The sequence below is a fragment of the Mercenaria mercenaria genome, chromosome 13, assembly GCF_021730395.1.
Source record: "Mercenaria mercenaria strain notata chromosome 13, MADL_Memer_1, whole genome shotgun sequence".
NCBI classification, from domain to species: Eukaryota; Metazoa; Mollusca; class Bivalvia; order Venerida; family Veneridae; genus Mercenaria; species Mercenaria mercenaria.
In genome coordinates, this window is record NC_069373.1 from 5967799 (window position 1) to 5995268 (window position 27470).

Consider the following 27470-nt stretch of genomic DNA (forward strand, 5'->3'; position numbering starts at 1 on the left):
ACACCTTACTGCCTATGAAAATTACTGATTAAGTTTGCGTAATCTCATATATGTTGTGACGACTGATGACAACAATAAACGTAATAAAACCACCCTTTGTTTTACACCAGCGCAAATGAATGATTAACTGTCAAGTAAGACAGATCCGCTCAGGTGAATTTTCACATTAATTCGTGGGATAATAGGAGACGAGTTCTTAACTTAGTTAATATATATGCGCTCTTTGTTTCTTTTTTTCATTTGCGTTGTAGTTGCGGTCTAATGAAAGATAAAATAACTAAGTGGGAAGCGTGAGTAAGACGTAGCGATTAGGCTTATCAGTTAATCACCGGAGTTGTATCCGTTTTCGACCATTTTCGATCATTTTCGAATTAGGTACTGTTTTGTTCACGTCTTCCTTTAACTGACTTTGTAATATTTGGTTATCTACATTGACAGCTGAAGTCATCTTCTTTGGTATTTCGGAGTCATTAATAACCGACGATGAGAAATTGACATAGGAATTCAATTACATCACAGATCGCAACTTTACTTTTCTTCGTTCGAAATACCATACAGGTTTCTGTTGATAAACTGACTCTTTATCAGTAGTTTTGTTTGTAATATTGTAGAAAATTAATAGAAATGGATTGTCGGATTAAGATAATAGAGTGACTCATAATAAACTTTGCTATCATTTCGATTCAACTTGTGAACTGTGATTTTATGGTTGAAATAAGTTCATTTTTTGATGGTGAAGCTTTATTTGTGTGTTTTATTCTACGTGAAAAAACAATTGAAATAAAATACATATGTATTAATTAAGAAATAAATTTTCGTATATATTTTGTTTAAGTCGTTAATAAATCAAGTGAACACATACTAGTATATTTGATTCAAATTACTTATTCAAAAACGGTATTTGGAAAATGGCGGAAATCTGAAATGGAAAAAGCGAAGTCGAAAACCTTACAGAGGAAGATATTAAAGAGAACACAAAGGAGGTTAAACAGATTAATGCGGTTGCTGATGAGCAATGCTCGTATATCAAAACGAGCCAACAGTGACCAAAATGACATGTTAGAGGAGTTTTTGGCGAGGTCACTAGCCAGTAAAATGTTTACAAATGGATTTTCTGTTGGACCTTTCGGATTAACTACACCGACGCCAGCTGTTATTACCGTGGAGGATTCTGGTATTGGAACAACGCCTACAAACGACATGGAAGCTTTCGATACTGACATGTCAAACATTTGTAACGGTATGTTTCTCGATGTGTATTACATTTATAGTTTGGTGTTTTTATTGTAATTGAAATGTTTAATTAAGGTACTTGGCGTCCCACTTTTTCCCCTGAAATTTATTCTGTACGCAATTCAGGATATATGCAAATTCCGAAGTACAATATAGATATTTAATGCGTTCAGTTTATATATTTTTTTACATACGGAAATACTACAACATGTTAAAGTAGAACATGTAGCATCTAATAATTTGGTACAACATAGAACGGATGGCTCATTCATTACTGACAACTGCATGCAGAAATTTAAGAATACCGGCTACAATATCTGGTAATGATAAATAAGACGTGAAAAACGTATAAAATTGTCAGAAATTTATAGTTTTACAGAAGTATTTATACTGCTATCTCCTAGTCTAGAATGTCTCAATATAATCTGACAGTTGATTGATAATGTATTTGATTTAACCTGTACATTAGTCTTGTAGGACACTCAAATTTAATAAATGCCATAAAATTGACACTGATTATACATGTAGTTAAAATATTAGTTCTTATTGTGAGGGGGGTAATTGCATTTATATAGAGGTACACTTATCCACCGTTTAAAATGCGTTAAGATGAGGACAGTGGTATATCATCAGTAATAAAAGCATGAAGTAGAACTGATGTAAAATTAATTAATCAACTAATAAACTCTCAGTTCAGCTTCCATTGCTACATTACAGATTTAGTACATATGTACGTTTTCGCAATATTAGTAATAAATATGGAGTGTTTTACATTTTAGGGGCCGATAACAGTTCTTTTCGTGTAGATTATTATATATCTGTTTACTACGTTACTTTCTCTTGCGACTTAAGCCAGAATCGCTGTAAAATCCACCTCATTCCTTCACTCATTTTTAATTGTCTGTAAGCATATGAATATAACACTAAAACAAAGTGGGATTCAGCATCTACATCATTTCTCAGTTTTGCGCAGCTTAAGTTTTCTGTTATACATGTATATTAAAAATCATCTGCACATTTTCTCCGTGGACTGTCTATTTTAATATATAAAATCTAAAGAAAAACTATCGCTCGGAAAATCTTCGCCTAATATAAAAGGAAACAGTATAAAATGAATCAATTCTCATATAACTTGTATTAATTATAACTCTGAGAGGTTTTAAATATAACACCATTTCATTTGACTTTTCAAGGACAACCAGTGTGTTTTGATACGCTAGATGAATTTTGCAGCAAAGGGCATATAAATGCAGTTGTCATTTTCACCACTTAACGTTAAAATTTATTATTTCTGTAATAAACAATATAAATAGAATTAGACATTTCAAAACTATTTTATAATGAAGTTGCAAACTGATGCAGTGGCTAAAAATGCAGACTTTTTCGCCAGTGTGAAAATACATTATAGCTGTCTGTTTTGGTCGTAAATCTGACAAGCCTTGTCATATTTACGCCATGTAAGTATTCTAGCTCGCGGCAAGTTTAGAAAATTGACACATGTACACAAGAAATCATTGTTTCTGTATTCTTGCAACATGTGTGAGTATACATGAGCAGTAACTTAGTCATAATTGATGGTGTGAAGTCATCAGGCATAACATAATTTGTAATTAATTGCATTAAATGAGTGCATTTAATACAGATAGGTTTTGCATGATGTCGCTTGCACGATTAGAGTTGCGTTTTACATATTCTCAAAACACTTTAAGGAAATGCGAATACATAAACGTCTCTTAAACTACTCGTCACATTTACACCAAACGTGGTCAGTAACACTCTGGTATGAACCTCTTTCACACTTGGCCCCTTTTAGGGTCCGCTATAGAGCTAAAAATAGAAATACTATTAAACGACTTCTTCTAATGAACCGCATGATATATCATCATCAAACTTGGTATGTAACATCATTATAAGGTCCTGTCCCAATTTCGTTCAAAAGGGGGCAGTCAGTGACTCCGGTGCAAAAAGTCCAACTCTAAATGTATTCTTAATGATGTTCCTTGTACAGTTCTGCCGGAATTCTATGAGTGAAACTTTTTTTTGCTCAGTGGCATATCCTATGTATTGTGTGTCAAACTTGAACTGCCTGAAATAAATTTTATAAAATGTTTTACAACAGATGTGACATTTACTGACAATTTATGTGTCTCTACAAAGTATGTATGCAGTACTATCATAACGTTTCCAGGTATCTTTCAGCAACCGTAAATATACAAAAATAATTTTCTTTCGGAGCACTTTCATGTTTCTGTAATTATGCAACAGAATTAGATAAGTCAACACTGGAAGTTAAGATCATGCTAGGGAGAGCCAAAAACACGGTCATAGTCAGGCTTTGTTCACAAGTTAAAAAACACAGAAAGTCTTTAAAGAGGAAATGAAACTAATGGTAGTAGAGACATTTAGTCTTTATTCAGATGTGATCTTTAGCAGATGTTTAACCCTTACCCTGCCAAATTTTTATAATGAACTTGTCCATCTTTCAATTAGGACAGTACCATTAACTGTTAAAAGAGGTGCATACCAAAAAAGATAATGACTAAATGGCGAACAGTGCAGATGATGATCAGACTGCAAGGATGTCCAGGCTGATCAAGATCTACACTGGTCGCAAAGGCAGAATCAATCGTGTCCAGCATGACAAGAGTTAAATGTATCTCATCTTTCCCCCCACTGTAGTTATGATGATGTTGCAATCAAACACAAAGAAAGAAGATTTTGACGATTTAGTGTGGACGTGAGAAACAATGTACTTTTTAAATCAGTGTATGCATTTAGTGTTGAACCAATGGGTAACAGATAACACAAGTCTACAAGTATCTTACTGTTATCATTATAACCATAATTCACGTATTTGGACGAAGTTTGTGTCATAATCGATAAATTTTGAAAACCACCTTCGATTGCTGATGACAGCAGGAAACTCGTACTTATAACTCAATGTCAAATGTCCATCGCCGCCGGCTATAGATGTTGTCCCGACGCAATATCAAATCGTTCATTTATTAATAAATATTAATATAATCATTTTATAAGAAGGTGTTGAAAATGAACATACTACCTGGAATATTATGACATTAAAATAAGAATGTGCAGTGCTTGTGTAACTTGGATATTAATCTATGTAGTGTTTTAAAAACTCAAATTAAATGAAATTTAGCTTTACATATATATAAAAATACCGAAAATTTTCATTGATTGGATCAGCGTTGTTTTCTTATGCAAGTAAATAATAATAATAATAACGATAATAGCTATGTAACATAGAAATTTAATATACAATAAATGAAGAATTCCGCTGATGTATGCAACGGATTTTGAACACAAATAAAGATTAAAAAATGGAACCTGTTGCCTTGGCAAGGAAGGGCAAAAGGAAGAAAGGAAAGAAAAACAATAAAGACAATATTGATGAAAATAAGAACATTAGACCTGAGAGAGACGACTTTCCACGTTTTCCAACCGAAGTTGACATCATGTTAGAAATAGTCGGCAGAAATATAGACCTTATACAAACGACATGCGCAAAGGGTAAAAAAAGTAAACATTTGTCTTATTTTACTAGTGTTTAACAGTACGCCGTAATATATTCCAACTGGCATAAACAATTTATTTTTTGATTTTTGTCCTTTCAATCAACTTGTGTGACATCACGTTTTTTTTATATGCCAGTGTTTACATCATTCCATCTTTTAAGGCAGTCCAAAGAGTAGCATCTAAGTTTGTTTCATGTGCTGAAATGTTATTGATGTTGAATTATAACTTTAAATAAATAAATAAATAAAATAAATAAATAAATTTCTGATCGATTCAAGACTAAGGTAAGTAAAGAAACGTGTTAAAATGTATATGATACATAGTTAAATGGCACATAATTTAATCCTTATCATGTTGGACACGATTGATTCTGCCTTTGCGACCAGTGCAGATGATGATCAACCTGCACATCCGTGTAGTCTGATCATGGTCTACATGTTCGCCATTCGGTCAGTATCTTTTTGGTATGCACTCCTTTTAACAGTCCAGTTTAACAGTTTAAAGATACTGTCCAAATTGAAAGATGGACAAGTTCATTAAAGAAATCCAGCAGGGTAAGAGTTAATATGCAGCATTCCGAAGTATTACAGGGTAGGACGTTAAACAAAAAGTACTGACTGTGACGGCCTGTAAAATCGATCACAAGAACTTTGATTTTTACTAAAATTATATATAACATTATGCCAAACACGCAACATATTTCTTAGGTCGAAAAGCAATATTATTTTTAATAATATATAAGATAAGTTTCCTATTTTGCTATAATATTGCATACAATTGTTTGAATATATTTCACAGTTTGAGGGCAATCTTTGCGGTCCGACCATTTTCATTGGACACTGAAATCTCAAATCAATTTCTCGATGCCCCAGGCACTGCGAACACTTCCGTAAATGAAATACACAGATGTGTAAATTTAATGATAAGCCGCAAAAAAAATTGTAATAAAAATGACATAAACTATATATTTAGAAGTTATTGTATTGTGGGAGAAGCTTGATACTATTGTCCGTTTCCAAAATGTTGGCATTAAGTGTACTTATGCTAATAAAAAAAAAGCGTCTAAAGGTTCATATAAAATTGTAACTCAATAAAAGGACACAAATGCACCTGCTGGAGTTTGACAGATAAAAATATGCAAACTGTATAAAAGATCAAGACCGCAAGCAAGTTTAAATGTCATTTCTTAAACACAGTTTTCTTTGTACTAAATGAATGTCAAACGACAAGTAGGGTTCGTTGCTGAAACAACAAAAATGTTCATTCACACATACAAATTATAATTGTGACGTAAATATTCAAAACACGTTGGTCAAAGATCTTCCATATATTTTCTGCAATAAATGGCTCTCTTTATATGCTTATAACAAAAAAGGAAGGTAAAACATTTTTAGTTTAAATAAAACCATAATTTGGTAGGACCAGCTACAATGAAGTCTTGTAGTTCTTTCATTTTGAATAAAAAGTGCCTGATGTGTTTTTCTTCACACCCCACCATATCTCAAACTCGGAGCTTGTAACGTCAGAGTTGAGGTATGAACGGTGGACACCTTCTACCGCTAAAATCGCGTCCTTTGCCACAACAAAGCAGTATACTACCAGTTTATATGAATTAAATTTTCTACCTTTCAGATATTCGAGGTAGGGATAGGGCGTGTTGTAATTCGGCAAGCAGATGTTTCGACGATGCAAAAGGAGTTGTGGAAGAACTGGACAATACACCAGTAGATTCGTTCAGTCTCATGTCAGCCTGCAGGTAGGTTGTTCAACCTGATTATGTATAAGAGAGCATAGAGAAAGATTTCAGATACAATTCTACTTTTTGATTAAACATTTCATTACGAAAAAAATTGAGTTGGAAATTCTAATAGAAATCTCGAAATACATAACCAAAGTGCTTGACCATATTTTTTCACAAGCCACATTCTTCACATATGTGAAGAATACGATCCTGTTTTAGCACATGTGAAGAATACGATCTTATTTTAGCACATGTGAAGAAGTGATCTACTGGTTTTTTTACAAAAAGCGGACTCTTTTCATTTCATGTGTAATTTTTGTTTTGGTGACATAAAATCACACTCGCGTTCCAGATTTTACAAGAAACTCTTGTTTAGTCGTCCCACTTGCGCATGCTTTTCGACAAGAAGTAATAGTATGCATCATTGCATGTATCTAAAACGAACATTGGCCTTTGATCATACGCACTTTCTCTTCTAACCACCGGCGATGTATGATAAAATAATTTTTGTTTTCCTATGAACGTGTTCTGTCGGTTCATCCTGAATCCACATGTAACCAGTACTCTGGTCAATTTATCAAACACGTAGAACCTTATAAGTTAAATTCAAAACAAGCGCCTCGACTTCTTACTTGGTGTTACGAGGTTGAGCAAGATTCCATTGCTATGAGAGTTTCAGATCCATTTTATTTAATATTCCAAAAGTGTGCACTGGGAAAAGAAGCGAAATGCTTGCTTGAATAACCTACAAGGCAACTTTCAGGTTATTTATAAGCAAGAAATAATTAGCATTGACGTTATTTTTTTTCTAGGAAAGTCAGTGCCGAGTTGAAGAGAGACAAAATTTGTGTCCAGAGGTCGCTATCACGTTGCGGAGGCCCTGACAGAGTTATCTTGCAGAGAAGATTCGACAACCGTGTAGATAGACTATATAACCAGTTCTACAAACATTGTAGAAGAGGCACGGAAAATACAACATCATCACCAATAACAACAAGTACTGGCAATATTGGTTAGTTCAAAGTAGACTGGTGTTAGCAGTATTACACAATTTCTTTGAATATTTACTGACTTGAAAGTAATGTTTTCGTATACTTGGCAATACCAGAAATAATTGAACTTAGGAAAATCCTGATGATACATGTAATTGGCTTTTCAAAAGGGTGTGAATATGCTAGTTAGTAAAAAAGTTTATTTTAATCAATTACACTTGTTTCCTATGACCTTTAAGGGTTTTAAGGAATCTGTTGAATCTACTGGATTACATTCACTAAATATTTCACGCGTAGAACGTTCCGTGACTTTTAGCATTTGTTATTTAACTCCATGGTGCATCATTTTGAAATAGATTTTTCTGTAAAGTTGCCTATTTATTCCAGTGATGTTAATTCATACTTTTTTTCTTCAGGTAACTCGTCAAAAGAAGCTACAACCCCTAATTCTCATAATCCAACAGCTGTCATTCCATCATCATCATGGACTAACCCATTTCCAAATGTTACTCCCCACGACCACAGTGGACACAACCATGACCACACTTTAGGCGGCAGTACTAACACTTCCGGTTCCGGTGCCATAATTGCTGGTGCAATAACAGGAGGAATAGTCCTGGGTCTAGTGCTGCTCGTTGCAGTGATATTATGGTGCAAAAACAGACGAGATAAGTAAGTATAATGGAACTGTATATTAGCCGCGCCATGAGAAAACCAACATACTGGCTTTGCGACCAGCATTGATCCAGACCAGTCTGCGCATCCGCGCAGTCTGGTCAGGATCTATGCTATTCGCTAACGGTTTCTCTAATTGCAATAGGCTTTGAAAGCGAACAGCATCGATCCTGACCAGACTTGCAAAGCCACTATGTTGATTTTCTCATGGCGCGGCTCATATATATATTTCAAAATGTCTCGATCAGATGTCTGTTTTCTATGTAGTTTTTTACAATATAATCTTGGAAAAGTTTGGTCATTTGATAATACTTACTAGTATTTCAGGTTGAAAAAGTATCACGTTAAAATTTCCATTTGTATTGTCACCATTTTTTTTGCTTGCTAATAACTTAAATGCATTAAAGAGACTTGCTATGAATTGACTGCAGCTACTCTCCCGTCGCCATTCAACATATCACGAGTATTACTCAAAACGAGCTATATTTTGTGTGTTTTAGATAATATAGATCTGTTTTTCTTCTAACACAGGCTCTTTGTCTGTTGATCCTGGTACATATACTTCAAACATAGTTAAAATACAGCTCCAACGTTCTAACATTTTTGTAACTGTCACATATAGAACACAATTTAGGTATTGCATTATGTAACATATTTCAATGTTCGTTTGTTACAATTTTAGCAACGGCTCAAATAGCTCAACAGACAGTGCTGGCATATTCTTCCAGAAGCGACCAAACATGTTCTCAACAGACAGACCGCGATCAGAGAACAACAACAAACCTCCAGTAACCAGGCAGGAATCTACAATATACGCCGAAATTGATGAAGCTATGGTATGAAGCTTTCTATACCCACGTTTTTTCCTAATTTTAGCAGCAAACGCGCAAATTCAGTGTTATGCAATAAAACCAGTCGATTCAGTGCCGTTTTCCCAGAAGTTTTGTAATTTAGCGGACCGGCAGTTTATCCAGTTAATGAATTATGTTATCAGTGGAAAGTGTGGATGATATGATAAAGCATTGAATGTTCATTATTATCATTATTGATATCTTTCTTTATTTCAGGTAAATCCCGGGTATAAACCGCCAGTTCCTGGAACATTGCCTCATATGGGTTACCTTAATCCTGTAAGTGACGGAGAATCAGGGTCGTATACACCACCTCCCACATCTGGCCGATCGGCCAGTGTGCCAGTTGCTACTACGCGTGGCCAGCTCAGCTACGGACCAATATTGGCCGCTAATGGTGGACCTGGTCAAAATAATAACTTATTTTACGCTTCAACATCAATGACTGATCCAAGTATTCATAATCGCGAAACTCCGAGGAACTTACTTCCAGCAACCGGAAACGGAAGTGGATCATCAGACGACTATTATTTGACGACGGATTCCCATGACTCCTCTCATGACGACACTTTGGACGATTATGAAGAACCTGTCAGTGCTAATCCTTCAATACGATATACTGACCTGAAGGATGCGTCACCCCCTGAGCATAATGCCCCGGATGTACCACAAGCAACAAACGTAAACATTACTCCGACAACAACGCCTAAAAAGAATGGAGTAAAAGTTCTTCCTTCAAATCCTTTTGCTCCGTTCGGCTCAACAACGGAGTCACAATCACCAGGTTCTGACTCAACTCAACCTATCGCCAAGCCTAGACGTAAGAAGGACCGAAACATTAAAGAATCGCCGGAAACAAATCCTCGCGAGTCGTCTGCTTCTGGCAAACAAGGTGCAAATGAACTCGTAAGGAGGACAGATGTTCTAGTTTCCAATCGAGATTCGGCAATGTCTGATACAAGTACCAAATCAAGCCATCATTATTTCGTGTTGGAACCAGATCATACCCACATGGATTATGAAAACTCTGTCAGTACTCCAAAATTAGTATAAAATCATAATTGATTCCAGGATTTTAGGTGGAGGAATCTAGTCAAGCAGGACTGTGACTTTATTCATAAAAATGTATGCTAAGTGGCGGCGCATGCAGCTCTTTAAATAATACTGCGGGACTTGGTTTTGGAGAATAATTATTTGTAAATTATAACATAAATGTGAGTAGTTTTTGTTACACTAAGTTGTTTTATTATGTAAATATGTTTACGCAAAACCCATTCGCTGGCGAATGGTCCATGTACAAAACTTACTAACAAAATAATGTGTGTGTGGCTTCTGTCTTACTCATATAGAATGCTTTATCACTAAAAATTGCTGCTATTTTTCAAAAGTCTTATCACAAGAATTTTGTACATTTCTTATCTAGCAAGGGCGGATCCATATGCTTAATTTGAGACCCAGTCATCTCAAAAGAAATTTTCGTCTCGCTTCGCTCGCAAGACACTACACCGGTAGTGTAATCATTGTTGAAGTTGAGGGACCTTGCGAAAATTTAATAGCTGCCTTTTTATCAAAGTGTGTTTTTTCCCCCTTTAAATCTTATAGATTTTTTTCTTACTGTATAGATTTAATGAATGACAATTATTAATGCACAAACCTGCGTTAAATTGTCATATTTTAGATATACTTGCCTAATATTTTCTAGTGCTCTCGGACTCAACTGGAAATTCGGCACCTCTCTTAAAAGGTAATCCTGGATCCGCCTGGTCTAGTTGGCACATTGTAATTCTAAGCAAAAAAAACACCCTGAAACATCAAAATGCTTATTCTGGCCTTTGTTATTTTTTTTCGAGAAACAATAAAAGTATGTAAAGGCAAAAAGTAAAATGATCCATCTACTGACCATAAACACTTGTACCTCGGCGTTTGTTGACCATTGGCAAAAGTGACCTCCAACTATTTACAGAAAGTCATTTAATACTTGATGTCACTTCAGCCTTCGACTTGCTGACTCCAAAAACAATAGAGGTAATTCACTGATCACAGGCCATTCTGCTCTAAAGTCTGACACCCCTTTTCTAAAGCATTTCGTAGTTAATTTTTTAGGTCATTTTGTTTTGATTGTTTTGGATTTAACACAGTTTTACAACAATATGGCGATTTGTAAATATAACCAGTGTTCCTTGATCTGTTCCAGTACTCCATATGAATCAGAGAACGACAACAAATCTCAGTGTCATTATGACCCTGACCTTTGACCTACTGACCATCAAGATAATGAGGATTATTTAATGACCAAATGCAATCATTCTGCGAAGTTTGACGACTGCAGCCTAAAATGCTTTTCAGTACTTGGTTGGATAAAATATTTGGTCACTGTGACCTCTGACCTACTAATTCTCGAAATAACAGGGGCAATCTACTGGCGATCGGCAATCATTTTAGAGCGGCTTGACTATCACCAGCCATAACGTTCTGCAGTTAGTGATCTGAATTTTTAGCTCACCTGTCACAAAGTGACAAGGTGAGCTTTTGTGATCGCGCGGTGTCCGTCGTCCGTCGTCCGTCCGTGCGTCCGTCCGTGCGTCCGTCCGTCCGTCCGTAAACTTTTGCTTGTGACCACTCTAGAGGTCACATTTTTCATGGGATCTTTATGAAAGTTGGTCAGAATGTTCATCTTGATGATATCTAGGTCAAGTTCGAAACTGGGTCACGTGCCGTCAAAAACTAGGTCAGTAGGTCTAAAAATAGAAAAACCTTGTGACCTCTCTAGAGGCCATATATTTCACAAGATCTTCATGAAAATTGGTCAGAATGTTCACCTTGATGATATCTAGGTCAAGTTCGAAACTGGGTCACATGCGGTCAAAAACTAGGTCAGTAGGTCTAAAAATAGAAAAACCTTGTGACCTCTCTAGAGGCGATATATTTCATAACATCTTCATGAAAATTGGTCAGAACGTTCACCTTGATGATATCTAGGTCAAGTTCGAAACTGGGTCACGTGCCATCAAAAACTAGGTCAGTAGGTCAAATAATAGAAAATCCTTGTGACCTCTCTAAAGGCCATATTTTTCATGGGATCTGTATGAAAGTTGGTCTTAAAGTTCATCTTGATGATATCTAGGTTAAGTTCGAAACTGGGTCACGTGCGGTCAAAAACTAGGTCAGTAGGTCTAAAAATAGAAAAACCTTGTGACCTCTCTAGAGGCCATATATTTCATGAGATCTTCATGAAAATTGGTCAAAATGTTCACCTTGATGATATCTAGGTCAAGTTTGAAAGTGGGTCACGTGCCGTCAAAAACTAGGTCAGTAGGTCAAATAATAGAAAAACCTTGTGACCTCTCTAGAGGCCATATTTTTCATGGAATCTGTATGAAAGTTGGTCTCTATGTTCATCTTGATGATATCTAGGTCAAGTTCGAAAGTGGGTCACGTGCCTTCAAAAACTAGGTCAGTAGGTCAAATAATAGAAAAACCTTGTGACCTCTCTAAAGGCCATATTTTCCATGGGATCTGTATGAAAATTGGTCTGAATGTTCATCTTGATGATATCTAGGTCAAGTTCGAAATAGGGTCATGTGCGGTTAAAAACTAGGTCAGTAGGTCTAAAAATAGAAAAACCTTGTGACCTCTCTAGAGGCCATACTTTTCATGGGATCTGTATGAAAGTTGGTCAGAATGTTCATCTTGATGATATCTAGATCAAGTTTGAAACTGGGTCATGTGCCTTAAAAAACTAGGTCAGTAGGTCAAATAATAGAAAAAACGTTGTGACCTCTCTAGAGGCCATACTTTTCATGGGATCTGTATGAAAGTTGGTCAGAATGTTCATCTTGATGATATCTAGGTCAAGTTTGAAACTGGGTCAACTGCGGTCAAAAACTAGGTCAGTAGGTCTAAAATTATTAAAATCTTTTGACCTCTCTAGAGGCCATATTTTTCAATGGATCTTCATGAAAATTGATCTGAATGTTCACCTTGATTATATCTAGGTCAAGTTCGAAATAGGGTCATGTGCGGTTAAAAACTAGGTCAGTAGGTATAAAAATAGAAAAACCTTGTGACCTCTCTAGAGGCCATATTTTCATGAGATCTTCATGAAAATTAGTGAGAATGTTCACCTTGATGATATCTAGGTAAAGTTCAAAACAGGGTCACGTACCTTCGAAAACTAGGTCAATAGGTCAAATAATAGAAAAACCTTGTGACCTCTCTAGAGACCATATTTTTCAATGGATCTTCATGAAAATTGGTCAGAATTTTTATCTTGATAATATCTAGGTCAAGTTCAAAACTGGGTCACATGAGCTCAAAAACTAGGTCACTATGTCAAATAATAGAAAAAACGACGACATACTCAAAACTGGGTCATGTGGGAAGAGGTGAGCGATTCAGGACCATCATGGTCCTCTTGTTACAGTCTTGAGTTTATTGTGACCTTGACCTACTGCCCACAAGCAAATAATGAAATCAAAACAACTGCATGAGTAAATTTTAGATCTCATTTATTAAGTGTAGTTATTTTATCCTGTCGTGCGCAAAAAATTGCATGAACAAACTAAAACGTTTGCCATTTTTATTCTGGAGATAGTACCTAGAATTTTAAATTATATAAAACAATTAAAAAGTCATATTACTTGCCTATATATAACATTTAATACCATGATTTGATCATTTTAAGCATGTCGTTTTAAGAATTTCTGAAAATTCTTATTTAATTCCCATGTAGCCGCTCTTGTCGATAGTCCTACATATCTGATGATGCATTGATAAATAGTTAATCCCCAATTATAACTGTATTATGGCGGAGGAAAATGTTTTAAGATACATGCATATTGTTTGACATCAGAAAATGTTTTAAGTCTAATAAATCAAATTCAGATGCACCATTTAAGCTGAAACTTAGATATAATGTTAGTTGTACCATATCACATATCATATATAATACAAGAAAAAATACTTATACCATGTAAAATGACATTTCCTTGAAACGTGACTTATCACAAAACTTTTTAACCACACAGTTACTTCATTCTTCCTTGTAATTTGTGTTATACAGGTGTATAGGTAAATGCAAGGTAGGATTATTATTCTAGTCAGTGAGTAATCTCTAGGATTGTATCTACATATGGGACCCTTTCTAAAAGACTTTAACTTACATTTTCTGTGAAAGAAGAGAGATGTGAGTAAAACAACAAAGGATAAGTGGGTCATGTTTAATGCAAAAAAAAACATATTTTCAGTCAACACGCTGTAAAATCAACTAAAAATGAGATCCAAAATTGTAGTGGTGGTATATGACCTAAGTGTCTATGACAAATTCTATAGCGTATTTTTTCGTAATGTAATTCTATCATCTTACTGCAGCAACTGATTACGTGAAATTAAGGGAAAAAGCTCCATTGAGCAAAATCCGCCATAATAAGAAAAGACGAAGCGCAGACACAGCGCTGTGCGAAAATGTTTCACCTCGTGAATACAAGGACGCGCATACATATTAGCGGAATATTCAAAAGTATGTAACCGAAAAAATTAAAACAGGATTTATTTCTCAAAAAACGCTATGTGGTTCAGAAATGGTACACTTCCTTCTCCTCGTTGAAATGTCAGTAGAGTCCTATAAAATCATTTGATTTCGTTGGCACGAATTTTCGTGGTTTTGGGTCAATACGGCTGTTTCCTGAGAATAATTCGTGGATTTCAGCTTTTTTAGCATAAACTGAATGGTAAGTTTCCGTATTTCCTTCGAATTTAATTTCGTGGATACCAAAAAATGAAATCCACGAAAATTAGTCCCCAACGAATGATAATGCAGTCCCGGTAATCGGCTTGCTTTCTTAGACATTGAGACAAAATGAAGATACTGACAAAAGTGATTTGAATTTGTTATTAAAACAAAATATTTGTTAAACCAGAGATTGTGTGTGTTAATCAATGTACAACATTACAAATATTTCACACCACAGAATAACGTTGATAGATTAGTAAGTGCTATCATTTTGGGGTATTGGGCTGTTGTGGCCCTCCAGTATTTGTATTAGTATATTTGATGACAGTTTTGTAGATTTTTTGGTACATGAGACTTGCCTCAATGAGACAAAATTTTCTTCAAAAGCCACCGAACGTTCTTCAAAAGTTGAACATAATGTCATTCAAACATTTTCCGTTTTAATTTTGTTGCTATTGAAGAAATGACAGTAAACCATTACATGTTTGTATTATTCTTTGCGATAAACTTTAAATAGCACCTTGGTTTGGACATCCCAACACACCGTTGAATCGGAGAGTGTGGAAAAAATCTTCTAAGGCTAAGGAATGTCTTCAAAACATTTTGTTATCTTACAACACTGATAAATGTCAACTGTTTTCGATCTGTGTGCTTTATGGACTGTCAGGATAATACTATTGCACATACAGACTTATACACCAGAGTATATAAACTTCAACGCTTAAAAAACGTGATGTTATAAATAATGCAGATTTCATAATTTGCAATGTTTTAAATTTTTAGATCAGTTAAAATAAATTTTCTTTCAACAGAATTATTGCACGAAAATACACAGAAAAATAAACATTGCATGTTATAATTTATGTTATATATATGCCTTGCATGCATGTCTAAATCTCTAACTTAATTTTTATGGATGCGGGTTTAATGCTACACGCTTTTGATCATTTGCAAAAATATAAACAATTCAAGCTATCACATCTTGATTGGTTTAAACTGTCGTCTGTCAGTATTCCATCAATGTGTCTGGATTTTCATACAGATGGTTGTCGATTTCAATATCTGAGGAACTTCTCCTATATTCCTTCACGTTTTGTTGCACAGTGGGAATATTACTGTCAAATGAAGCGTTACCAACATTTTTATACACATGAAAGGAGTTATAATATTGTTCCGGTGCCTGAGAAATATCTCTTTGCGGGTTCCGGCCATATTCGGCGGTATCATATTCACTTTCTTCAAAAGAAGGCACTGCGTAAATTTGCTCATCTTCAAACACATCATTCGGTGTGGCTTCTATATAAACGTATTCTCCGCCAGAAGAGTCCGACCTAATATCTGTAAACCCAGGCCGGCGGGTTAGGAACTCTTTCTGACCACTGATGAAAGTAGTTCCGTTACTTTGACTCTCCTGTAATTTCTGGGTTTTTGATTGGTCAATCTGAAATGATGTAATTGCGTCATCGTCTTTTCGAATTAATGCTAAAGGACTCAGAGGTTCCATCGCCACAATGCTTGTCTCTGTAGAATTTGTTTTGGACACAATCGTGTCCCTCGCTGCAATTATAGCATCGTCGTTAAAATTACTCTCGTAACAGATGTTGAATTGTGAGTTTGAGCTTATTCGATCTCGCATGACATTTGGTTTTTCTTTATCGTACCGATAAACTGCTTCCATCTGAAATTTAGAGAGAAAAATCTCAATCAGGTAGATAGAGCACTGAAAATGAAATTCTCGATTCCAATCGTTTTGCATGTTTTTATTGGGTACATTACACAGTTAATCTGTTATATAGATAGGTGTATTAGACAAACACACGCCCCAACAAATGGACAAGATATCGCTATTCATATACTGTCATTAGACAAGAATCAATCAAGAAATGTATGAAGAAAAGATGTGACCAGTAAGTGACAAATGCCTCAAGCATGGAGTGTCCTTCCTACTGACTTTGACGTTGTTGTTAAGCACGTGACATGGCTTCATCAAGACTTTACACTGGTTAAAAATTCCATTGAAATCCCTGGTTTAATCGTTCAAAAAATAATACCTAAAAAACGAGGTGTTTCGATTCGTACGGACGGACAGACTAACGTGCAGACGTGCAGTGTAATTACTAGTATATAAATTCCTTCGAAATCATAAAAAAGTGAAATGGCGAATTTATTACCTTTTCCGCTTAAAGAACGTTTACCCAACAGTAAGATTCGTTATATTTTAAATACTATTACATTTCAGTCTTAAAATGTTGTATTTATAAGTTGCTATGTCTTATCTAAGTAAAAATACATACAAAAGCTTCGTCAATTTCAGCATATATTTCTGTTTCCGTGTTTACAGACTCTGCGTTCGTTTGAGACGGGAACAACCATTTAAATAAATTTGGTTTTCCAGCAGTCTCGAGGGAACCACCGGAGCCTGAGTTCCTAAAACAGAAAAAACACTTATACGCTTTTGACATAAATATCTCTTATAGGTGGTAAAATGCTAAACAAACAAAAAGAATGATGTATGTTCAAAAGCATATAACACGGTAACAGAAGTCTTAACAGAGATGTATCTCAGAACTTTTTCAAAAATACAAACTCGAAAACTCTACAAGTGCATTTAAGTTGTACCAGATAAATCAAATTTGGAAGTCTCATTCTAAACATAAAACTTTTAATAAATATATCTTACTTTGACTGTCTCCTCTTATACAAAATAAATATACACAGGCTTATTGCACACAGTAGCAGAAGCCCTCCAACCACAGGAAAAATAATTATAATGGTGCTATCAGTGCCCGAGTCGGGCTGTCTTCTAGCCATATCAGAATTGTTAGAACTTGTAGTGAGGACAGGAGTGGTGGATATTGTGGAGGCTAACAAGTTTGACGAAACGTTACTGTGTGGAGTTTGTCTAGATGTTGATGTGACTGTTACAGAGGTCGCAACTGATGTGCCACTTGATGAGCTAGGTTGACTGTCAGTCGGGGGTCTTGGTTTACCCGGATCTATAAAATAATATGTAAAAATGTTAAATATAGGGGCATTTGTTTTCATAAAATTGACAAACAATTGTTTCAGGTTTAGATATATAAATATATTAATTGTTGATCCTGAAGAATTTACATCATGCTTGTAAACAAGGACGAAACGCAAACTGGATCATGCTCCCAACACCGGGTGTAATATTGGTTTATATTGTCACAGGAAATACTTCAAACAAGGCAGAAGTCCAGTGAGAAACTTAAAATTTCATTTCGTGTACAGCTTTTGAATAATGCAAGTTGTTCCATTCTAAAAGACCGAGTGGGCAACAGAGAAACGAGATGCAGAATGACAAAGAAAAAAATCACTCTCACATACATGTATTCACAAGACAAGGGGCACAATTGCAATTATTTGTTTGTCAAACCATGCACTTTCTGTTGTTTAACATGAAGAAACTATATTGCATTATCAATTATTGTTTGATACCATTATTCCACTGTCAAAATATATTCACCATATGTTGAAGACACGTGTAACGGAGTTGACTGGCCTGTCGTGTGAATATCAGCAGTCACAGTCTTTTGTGAAGTATTCGTTAATGTTTCTCCGACTTCAGTCGTGGGTTTTGTTGTTGTTGTTGTTGTTGTAGCAGCAGAAGTAGTAGTAGTTGTTGCTGTTTCTGTTGCTGCTGACGAAGATGATGTTGTGCTTGTAGAGGTAGGTTTTGTAGTTGTGGGTGTTTTTCTTGTGGTAGTTGTTGTGGTCGTTGCCCATTGTGTGGTTCCTAGTAAGGAATTTATATATTTCCATATTGCATTCTTTAGACAGAGAAAAAACTGCATGGAAATCGGTCCATTGATTAAAAAATGGCATTTTTTACAGGCAGTATGCGAATGACGTGTTCTTTTGTCTACGTACCTGCAGTCAGTGATTAACAACGGCGATTTGATTGACATCTTTACAAAAATATATGTAGCTTACGACTTTTCACAAAACAACAAACATACAGGCTGTGACAGTAATAGGGTAAAAACGTACATATAACATGCGTAAGCAAAACAAGAAACTAGAAAATAGCATTCCAAATATTATAAGAAACATAGAATTTCTATATGATGGTTTTAGGATTGAAATTGTCAATAAATTTTGTTACTTAGGTATAGTATTTACTTGTGGAGGGTCACTGAGTTCAGCCCAAAATACTTTAGCAGGCCAAGCACAAAAAGCAATATTCAAATTAAATAAATATTTGTATAAGTTTACTTATATATCACCAAAACATAAATTGGAATTATTTGATAAGTTTGTGTCACCTATTTTAAACTATTGCAGCGAAGTTTGGGGTTTTGTAAATGATTTATCCGTCGAGAGGGTGCACATGCAATTTTGCAAGAGACTTTTAGGAGTTAAAAAGGTAACTCAGAATGACTTCATATATGGCGAATTGGGTCGAGTATCTTACAGAACAATTCACATGTATAATATAGTAAAATATTGGTTAAAAATATTACAACTTGGTCATAATAAATATGTTTTATTACATACACATTGTTGAAAAACGACTTTGAAAATCATGGTAGACGTAACTAGTGCTCTTTTCTTAAAGATTTACTTTGTTCGCTGGGTTTGTAGATGCTTGGATATACCAAGGTGTAGGTAATGTCGATATGTTTTTATATATGGTTAAACAAAGGAACAAATGATCAATTTATACAAAATTGGAATTCAGGAATAAATAATTCTTCTAGAGCTTTATTGTATAAGAGAATTTCAATTTTTAGATTTCAGCCGTATCTTGAATATTTTAATGTAAATAAATTTTGTATATCTGTTACACGTTTAAGGGTATCTTCTCATAAATTACAAGTAGAAGCTGGAAGATTGGTAAGACCAGTTAGCACTCCATTAGACGAAAGGAAATGTATTATTTGCCAAAAATTAGAAGATGAATACCATTTTATAATAGAATGTGATTTGTATAATGATTTAAGAAAACAATATATACCAAGAAAATACTGGATTAGACCAAATATGTTTAAATTTATTGAACTTTTGAACTCCGAAAATAAGAAAATAATACAAAATTTAGGAATATTTATATTTAATGCATTTAAATTTAGACAGTCTACTCTGTAATACTCTATATTATTATGTTTTATATTATGGTTGTAGTTAAATGTGTGTGTTTTTTCAGGTCTTGTATTTCGTTTCGATAAGGCTGTGATTGAACTGATTGTTCTATATATGTTGTATTTAAATGTATTGTTAAACGGCCCATGTATATAGTGTCTATTTGGTTAATTGCTTCTGTTTTGAAACTACTTCTCTATGCATTAATTATGCTTCTGTTTGTTGATTTAAATAGATCTATGTCAAGTTGTACAACTCTTGTAAACTTGTCAAAGATGGCCTTCTCCGCTTTTGTTTTGTTTGTGTGTTTTATGGTTGTGACTTTTTCTTTTCTGTCGTTCGTCTACATGTTATATAACTCTTTATAATAACTTTTATATCGTGATGTGCACTACTGTTTGCTGTATGTCTTGTATTATGTAACATATATGTCATGATGGGCTTTTAAGCCTAAATGATTTGCAATAAAATTGTCTTGTCTTGTCTTGTCTTGTCTATTATGAAACCGCCCAACGCGTTTATAAAAGTACCCATTGAAACTCCAAGCTCATGTCGCCACATAAATAGTTATATATTAGGCCTAATATTTTGGCATTTCATTGGATTAGCGTGCGGAGAAAATTTGGTGGTGGTTCGTATATAGATACAGTTTTCCGCGCAATTATTTCACTTGCATATAAAATATGTTTTGCATGGCAAGTGTCTGGGTCATACACCCATCAAAATTATAAACGGTCTATTTTTGTGTTTGACTATCTGACAAAGTAATGAAATCACTGTTTTAACATTTACTTGTAACACCACAGACAGGCGTTTGTCAACTGAAACTTTATTTTTTTGCAGTTACTCTTTCAAAAATGTTTTCCAACAAAATGCATTTTAAAATATTTATGACATTCATTGTTGTTGTTGTTGTTGTTTTTTTTTTTTTTTTTTTTTTTTTTTTTTTTTTTTTTTTTTGTTTTGTTTTGACGCAGTTTTATTTGATGTATTTTTAGATCAGATAGTCTAAGAAAGGTAAGAAAACTGTCATATATTAAGGGTCATTTTAGGGTTACAGTGACATCAACGGTAAAAAAGACAATATTTTTAGAAATGTTCACATCCGAAATGTTTGTTTCGGTATAATGATTGTACAAATGCAATTAAGGTAAAACAAGATAGTTAGAACTTACTGCCCCATGTGGTTCTGGGACGATCTGTGTATGAAAAGAATTGGAACCACTGCCTTACCCTTGCATGATCGTAGGAGGCGACTAATAGGGTCTTAACACTTGGTTTTGCAGTAACTCTGTCATTCCAGCAGGTATGCAAATTTTGATTCCATACCTCATGTTTTTATTTCAATGTAAATGAGATGTGGAACCAAAATGTGTAGTCCTATTTGGCGCCATATAACCTATATACTGTGTTGGTGCGTCGTAAAACCCAAATAAATAAATGGATAAATAAATAAATTGTATACAAAGGACCAATTATATACATTATGTATCAAATATGTACATGAATATTCGTAATACATGTACTATAAGTACGGAATCGCGGTGTCACCACATTAATTAACACATCAAGCAAGAACAATAAGCGCAAAAAGCAAATAGCAAATAGCAATGGGTTCAACAAGATAGAGGTAAGACCACTGCTTGAGTTTAAGATCTCACTGATTTTATTCTTAAACAATTGCTGTGGATGTCTTTACAGCTTTAAGGCAGATACGTTTATCCTGGTTTAAAAAAAATATATCAAAGTCAAATAGCAAAACGCAAAAAAAGCAACAACAAATAGAATCAAAAACAAAAAACAAGTCCCATCAGGATTCCATACTACTATAGTACATTTACAAGGCATTTAGAAATACAACAGACGACAGTCCCCTGAAAGAATGTCATCACACCTTTTTTGTAAATATTCACAGACTACGGGTAACAGTTCAGGCTATACTATACAGGGGATACATATAGCTAGCAGGTAATTTGTACAGGACTATAATTATTGAGACGTATACTAACGTTCAGGAGGTAAAGCGTTGCAATGGCCATGAAGCGCTGTCCGTAAATCACCAAGAACATCGTGAAATGGTTTGGCAAGATGGTCTGCATTCACGTTACGGTGACAATTGCTAATCCACGAGACAGTACAACTCTTAGTAGCCCCAAGGTCTGTGGACAATTTTCTACAAAAATAATTTGTGAAGACATGTCAACAATAAACTTGATCAGGCTGTTATAATACCGGTATAACTAGATGTTTTAAACTAATTTTAAAAGTCAATTTTAGTCACATTTCGAAGATTGTATGGAAAAATAAGATTTAGTCCAGTTTCCTGTGTAAGTAAAATAATCAGAAACTTTCTAGATTTTAATGCCTTCCATTTATCTTAAAATATATGCTGTGTGGCCTTTTATTGAATAAAAATATGTAAATACTGCGTTTATGCAACGCAACAAATGTCTGAAGTGGAATTTAAAACATATACGGACTGTCTAAACTTGATTATTATTAAAATGAAGTGTAAAATTGAGCATACCGGCATGCTTTGTGCATGTTCTGGTTGCCGACAGCCTGTAGCTTCACGCTTGCAAATGATTCTTCCATCGTGGCGAAACACGTCCGAATTCCATCGCAACATTTCCTTGCCTGACCATGATAATCTGAAAATGAAATATTATCAATATGTTAGATTTCACCATGATCGTCTTGAATGAAACTTCTATTTTTTCTCCAACGTATATGCCGATCTAACATTTGTACTATGGAGTACGAAAAGTTTATTTTTGCTCTCCCAACCGTCGCTTTCACAAATAAAGAGCAACTCGTCATCTGTATTTTTCACACTATCACTTCAGACGTGAGACGGCAGAAGGCAATGCCGCAAAGTCTTGGATACGGTAGCGCCTGGTGGCGCCTGGACATATGAATTCAATAATTCAGATAGAATCTATAAAAACAAAACTGTTTATGAAGGAGAATATTTTCTCAAAAACCAAAAATACAGTGAGTACAATTATTTTGATCGTGCTATATTTTCCAAATACGCCAAATACATTCATAAGCGAGCATATCTTTAAGAAGATGGCGGATGTGGCTGGAGAGTAAAAAAAAGCATCAAAAGAAAATTTTCAAAAGTTTACGTTTTGTGTATGCTATTTGTAAAATACAGTAAAGCCCCCGACCGCTACTATGTTGGAGACCACAAATACCAAAATCATCCATTGCAGACTCAGAACACATTGTAGTTCTCTAAATGAAGACCTATTTTCCAAGACCATCGTTAATAGCACACTATGTACATGTGGCGAGGTTGATAATACATACCACTATTTCTTCATCTGTCCTATTTACACAAGACAGCGCACGGAATTATCAACAGCGTCCAACTAATTCCAACATAACACACATACTTGCTATATGGAATTCATAATCACAAACACACAAAATAATTCTCATTTTCTATACGTACAAAAAATACAATACAGACAAACAAACAGATTTAAAACATAACACGACTCCAAATTATCTAATTTCTTAATTCAGACCCTTATGAGTATGATATAAGTCCGTCAAACATAACCAAGTGCCCAAAAGTGACCACTACAGACTGTCTTTTCTTGCTTCTTGCTTTTCTATTCTTTCTTTCCTGTAGGATCTCATAGATATGTTTTTGTCTTTACATTTGCTTTAAAATGAATACATGTATATTTATTTTCCTTCATTTTATGTCTAACCGGTCTACATACAATACTGTTTATTGTGAAGTTAACATGTTACCGAAACAAAATACCAAAATACGCAAGGAGAGAGTTTCAAATAAGCTTGGCTTTCTACTCAATCCTTCATGCTGTAATTATGTAACGTTTCATGTAAATATATACCGCGAACGGAAAGAAGAAGTAAATATATATGAATAAATATTGTTTAAAACAATATACAATTTTATCTCTGTTAGAAAATATCATCATTTTTAAGTAAATTTCAAATTCATTTTTAAAAAGAGCTATGATGCTTATAAGATCTTAAGAATACACAGGTTTTAGAGAGGATCTTTTTGGATGAACACGTATTTCCTACAGGTGTACAAACACTAAATAGCCAACTGGTGTGGAAAAAGGTAGTCGCATAAATTTAAAGGCGGGTTCAAATAGATCTAGTTCTGTTTATTTTGCTATATAGAGCATTTTAACTTAATATCACTAGATACCTTGCTTAAATCACACGGCAGGTCTATGTTTTGACATTTTGGAAGTATTTTAGAAATCACCATGGATACCATGGATACTAACTAAGGTCATAAACCACCAGTACAGTTTTGGGTCTCGTTTTTGACAGATATTATAAGGTTGTTTGACTGAAAGTCTGAAAGTTTGTCTTCACATCAACCATGCCCAGAGAGGCGTCTGGTGAGTAATTCTAGTTGGTGCTATTGAAGTTTTATTAATTTGCTACAGAATAAAGAAGGCACATTAGTAAGTGTACATACTTGCGCGTCCAATAGTTTTGTACATCTGCCTTTATTGAAAACGCCTTTGTCGCCCTTCTAGTGTATTTTTCCTATCAAGCATAACATTCCAAATTGATCTTTTCTCTCAATTTAAACATCGATAAAATGTAAAAAGAAATGTACAGTCATCAAAATAGTTTTTGTACATTTCAAATTCAATGAAATTTCACTGTGTGTAATGCTTGCGTTTAATATGAAATATACATTCATTCAGATTTTATAGAAGTGCCTTGTTCATTCTTATCGAAACCATAGGGAGTTATAGGACCATAACAAGAAATTTCTAGAGTATTTTACAACAATTGTCTGCTCGTCGAAGCAGAAAACGTTTATATCAGGTCCATAAAATATATAAGAATTCATCACAACAGCAGCATTTGTCTTCACTGATTCCTGAACATAGAGCATAATGTGCACATGTTGTTTAGTAAAGGTGTTTCAAAATGACGATAAAGTTTGAAATTATTTTGTTCTGTAAAATACGGTGCGTTCACAATTGTTTATTGTCATATTATCACAGGAGGTATGATTATTGCTTCCAATAAGAAAGTATAAACAAAACTATTTCTTAATGACACGGGGCGGGATTCTTAGACAAATAAAACTTTGAATTTCATTCTGTTAACACAATAAACGTTGTAGATACTAATTATCATTGAATACTTGGAGATAATTGCATCATTTCGTATTAGGTTTATACTTTAGGGAACAGATGCAAAGACCTTTGCAACACATTCATACATACATAATTATTAGAAAGCCCCCTGTATATGTATGTATAGAGACAACCTAGCAACCTGATCGATGGCGTGCTAGATCATAACAAATACGGTGTCTAGTCTGTTATTGACTGTGTCATCTGATCATCTATAATATCTGTAGAACGGTTACTATGGCAACGAGAACTTTTCTATTTTATGTCAATTGATTTTCTACCTGAAACTGCAATGTCACAGTATTCTTGTTATATTTATATGAGCCGCGCCATGAGAAAATCAACATAGTGGGTTTGCGACCAGCATGAATCCAGACCAGCCTGCGCATCCGCGCAGTCTGGTCAGGATCCATGCTGTTCGCTTACGGTTTCTTTAATTACAGTAGGCTTTAAAAACGAACAGCATGGATCATGACCAAACTGCGCGGATGCGCAGGCTGGACTGGATCCATGCTGGTCGCAAACCCTCTGTTGGTTTTCTTATGGCACGGCTCATATATACTAGAGGTAGACTTCCGCAATGAGGATTCTCCAACTCATTTGAACAATAATGTTCACTGACATTCAAAATACTTTTTTTTTACATATAGTATATTTGAAAAAGTTCATAATGTGCATGGGCAAATAAAAGTTACTTTGAACAAAAAGCATTCTTCGGCTTTGATATTAATATGTTTCATAAATAAAATATATTATATTGAATCTAATTATATATTATGATTACTTAACTTAATAGGGCCTTGTTACCTGCTTTGTCTTTTCAACCTTTATATGGACAATGACCATGATTTAGCTGACATGCAAGAAAAAGACAGAAAAACACCGGCAGCCTTTTAGTGCTATGTGGCGGCTGTAAAATTTCTCACAGTGCTGTTATATTTTCTGGTCTTTTGAGATCATTCAGTTTTACTATAATAGAATTCCGCTTAAGCCGGTATTAGGGCCCGTGAGGGTGTTGCATTTTTTATTATCCTTCATGGACGGACACAACCAAACCGTGTCTGCTATAATGTTGTTTAGTTGCGCTGAATGCTTCAAAAAGATCTTTTCACAGATTTTATTTAAATGCTCTCCAGTTTATATTTGAGGTCAAAAATTATAAACGAAACTTCATGTTGATGTTATACATGGTTATGTATGCAGCCACATAGGTTTATAAGTGGTTTGTTTATGTGTAGTTCGAAAGTATAATCATACATTATTTGATTCAGGAAACCACGCCCATTTTATCGCAAGCAGCTAACGGAAAAATAGATATTTCAACAATATACATGTACAAACCTTACAACACGAGATATATACCTTGACAAAAAGAGTCTATCTCTCCAACAGTTTCCTTGAGCTCCTTTACTAACGTGTCTACTGGAAATCTGTCATTTTCGTTGTCATCAGGTCCAGCTATCCAACCCATTTTTTCACTTGTTTATGTTTATGCTTAGGAAACATTTGACTAACGGTAAAATTTTTCTACCGAAGTACCAGCTCATTTTCAGTTTTGAATATCCCTTTTAGCATTAAACGATATTTCTATATGTATACACCTAGAAAACGAATGACATCGATTTCAGAAACTAGTTCTGCGCATTAGAAAGCACTGCGCAGAATTTATGCGCTCTCGACTCAGAAGGAAATCAGCGATGGAGCGGTATTATGAAGGTTTATCTTTTTGATGAAGTTCCCGGCCTTATGCTGCCAAAATGATGACAAAACAAAGGTGGAGCAGACACAAATTTGGCAAGATTGAATAAATGTGGCTAGTTAATTTAGTATTGCCAATGTTACAAGTCAAACTGTATTTGACACAACTACCAGGCATTTGTCGACATACCTGACATCAACTATCGTCGGTTTTATGTAGCAGTCTGTATAGTGTGTACCCTCCATGTCTATACATACTGGCACAATCTATACCCCCTTAGTTTAGCTGGTAACGCATGTTTGGCGATATGCATGAGTCTAGAAAATCATCGTGATTGTCTCGTGCCAAAGTTATAAAAGAACCTTGTAGGTGTTTCTTTTTTTCAGGAACTGTCTTGCACACTTTCTACCAAACAGTCTTAAGAAAATTGTTGGGAGCTGACAGGATACAGATAAACATTGTGGCAGCAACATGAACGTAAACTAATTCTCCGGTCTCAGTTAAAAAAAAATAGATAGTCTAGATGCTAACAACACCAAAACTTACGATGCTTGAACATAAAAATATGTATCATATATCCTATAAAAATGTCCTAGACTTTCCTATATAACTACTACTCGAAGTTATTTTCTTATTGTATTATAAATTAATTCCTTTACTAAAAATCTGATTTATAAAATAATCTACTAAAATTGTGTTTTTTCCAAAGAACTTTGTATTATATGTAACTCATACAAAAAATTCCCATTCGC

At 34.7% G+C, this 27470-nt stretch overlaps 2 protein-coding genes across 3 annotated transcripts; one reads left to right on the forward strand and one right to left on the reverse strand.

Annotated features, from left to right (window-relative positions):
* Positions 1 to 129: 129 nt before the first annotated feature.
* LOC123530110 (uncharacterized) lies at positions 130 to 10852 on the forward strand. The gene is made up of 6 exons (XM_045310814.2): positions 130 to 1240; positions 6403 to 6526; positions 7324 to 7523; positions 7920 to 8175; positions 8861 to 9014; positions 9246 to 10852. Exons 1-6 carry the CDS (start codon positions 925 to 927, stop codon positions 10080 to 10082), a joined length of 1887 nt encoding a protein of 628 aa, XP_045166749.2. The 5' UTR covers positions 130 to 924; the 3' UTR covers positions 10083 to 10852.
* Positions 10616 to 26660, reverse strand: LOC123530111 (uncharacterized). 2 transcript variants are annotated; one of them, XM_053521044.1, is made up of 8 exons: positions 26382 to 26660; positions 22394 to 22517; positions 21876 to 22039; positions 18251 to 18520; positions 17441 to 17756; positions 17055 to 17187; positions 13451 to 16438; positions 10616 to 11527 (listed from the first exon to the last, which is right to left on the reverse strand). In XM_053521044.1, the coding sequence occupies exons 1-7, from the start codon at positions 26488 to 26490 to the stop codon at positions 15767 to 15769; spliced, it is 1788 nt and encodes a 595-aa protein (XP_053377019.1). In that variant the 5' UTR covers positions 26491 to 26660; the 3' UTR covers positions 10616 to 11527; positions 13451 to 15766. The 2 variants fall into 2 exon arrangements, with proteins under 2 accessions (XP_053377019.1, XP_053377020.1); XM_053521045.1 differs by lacking the exon at positions 18251 to 18520.
* Positions 26661 to 27470: the final 810 nt, after the last annotated feature.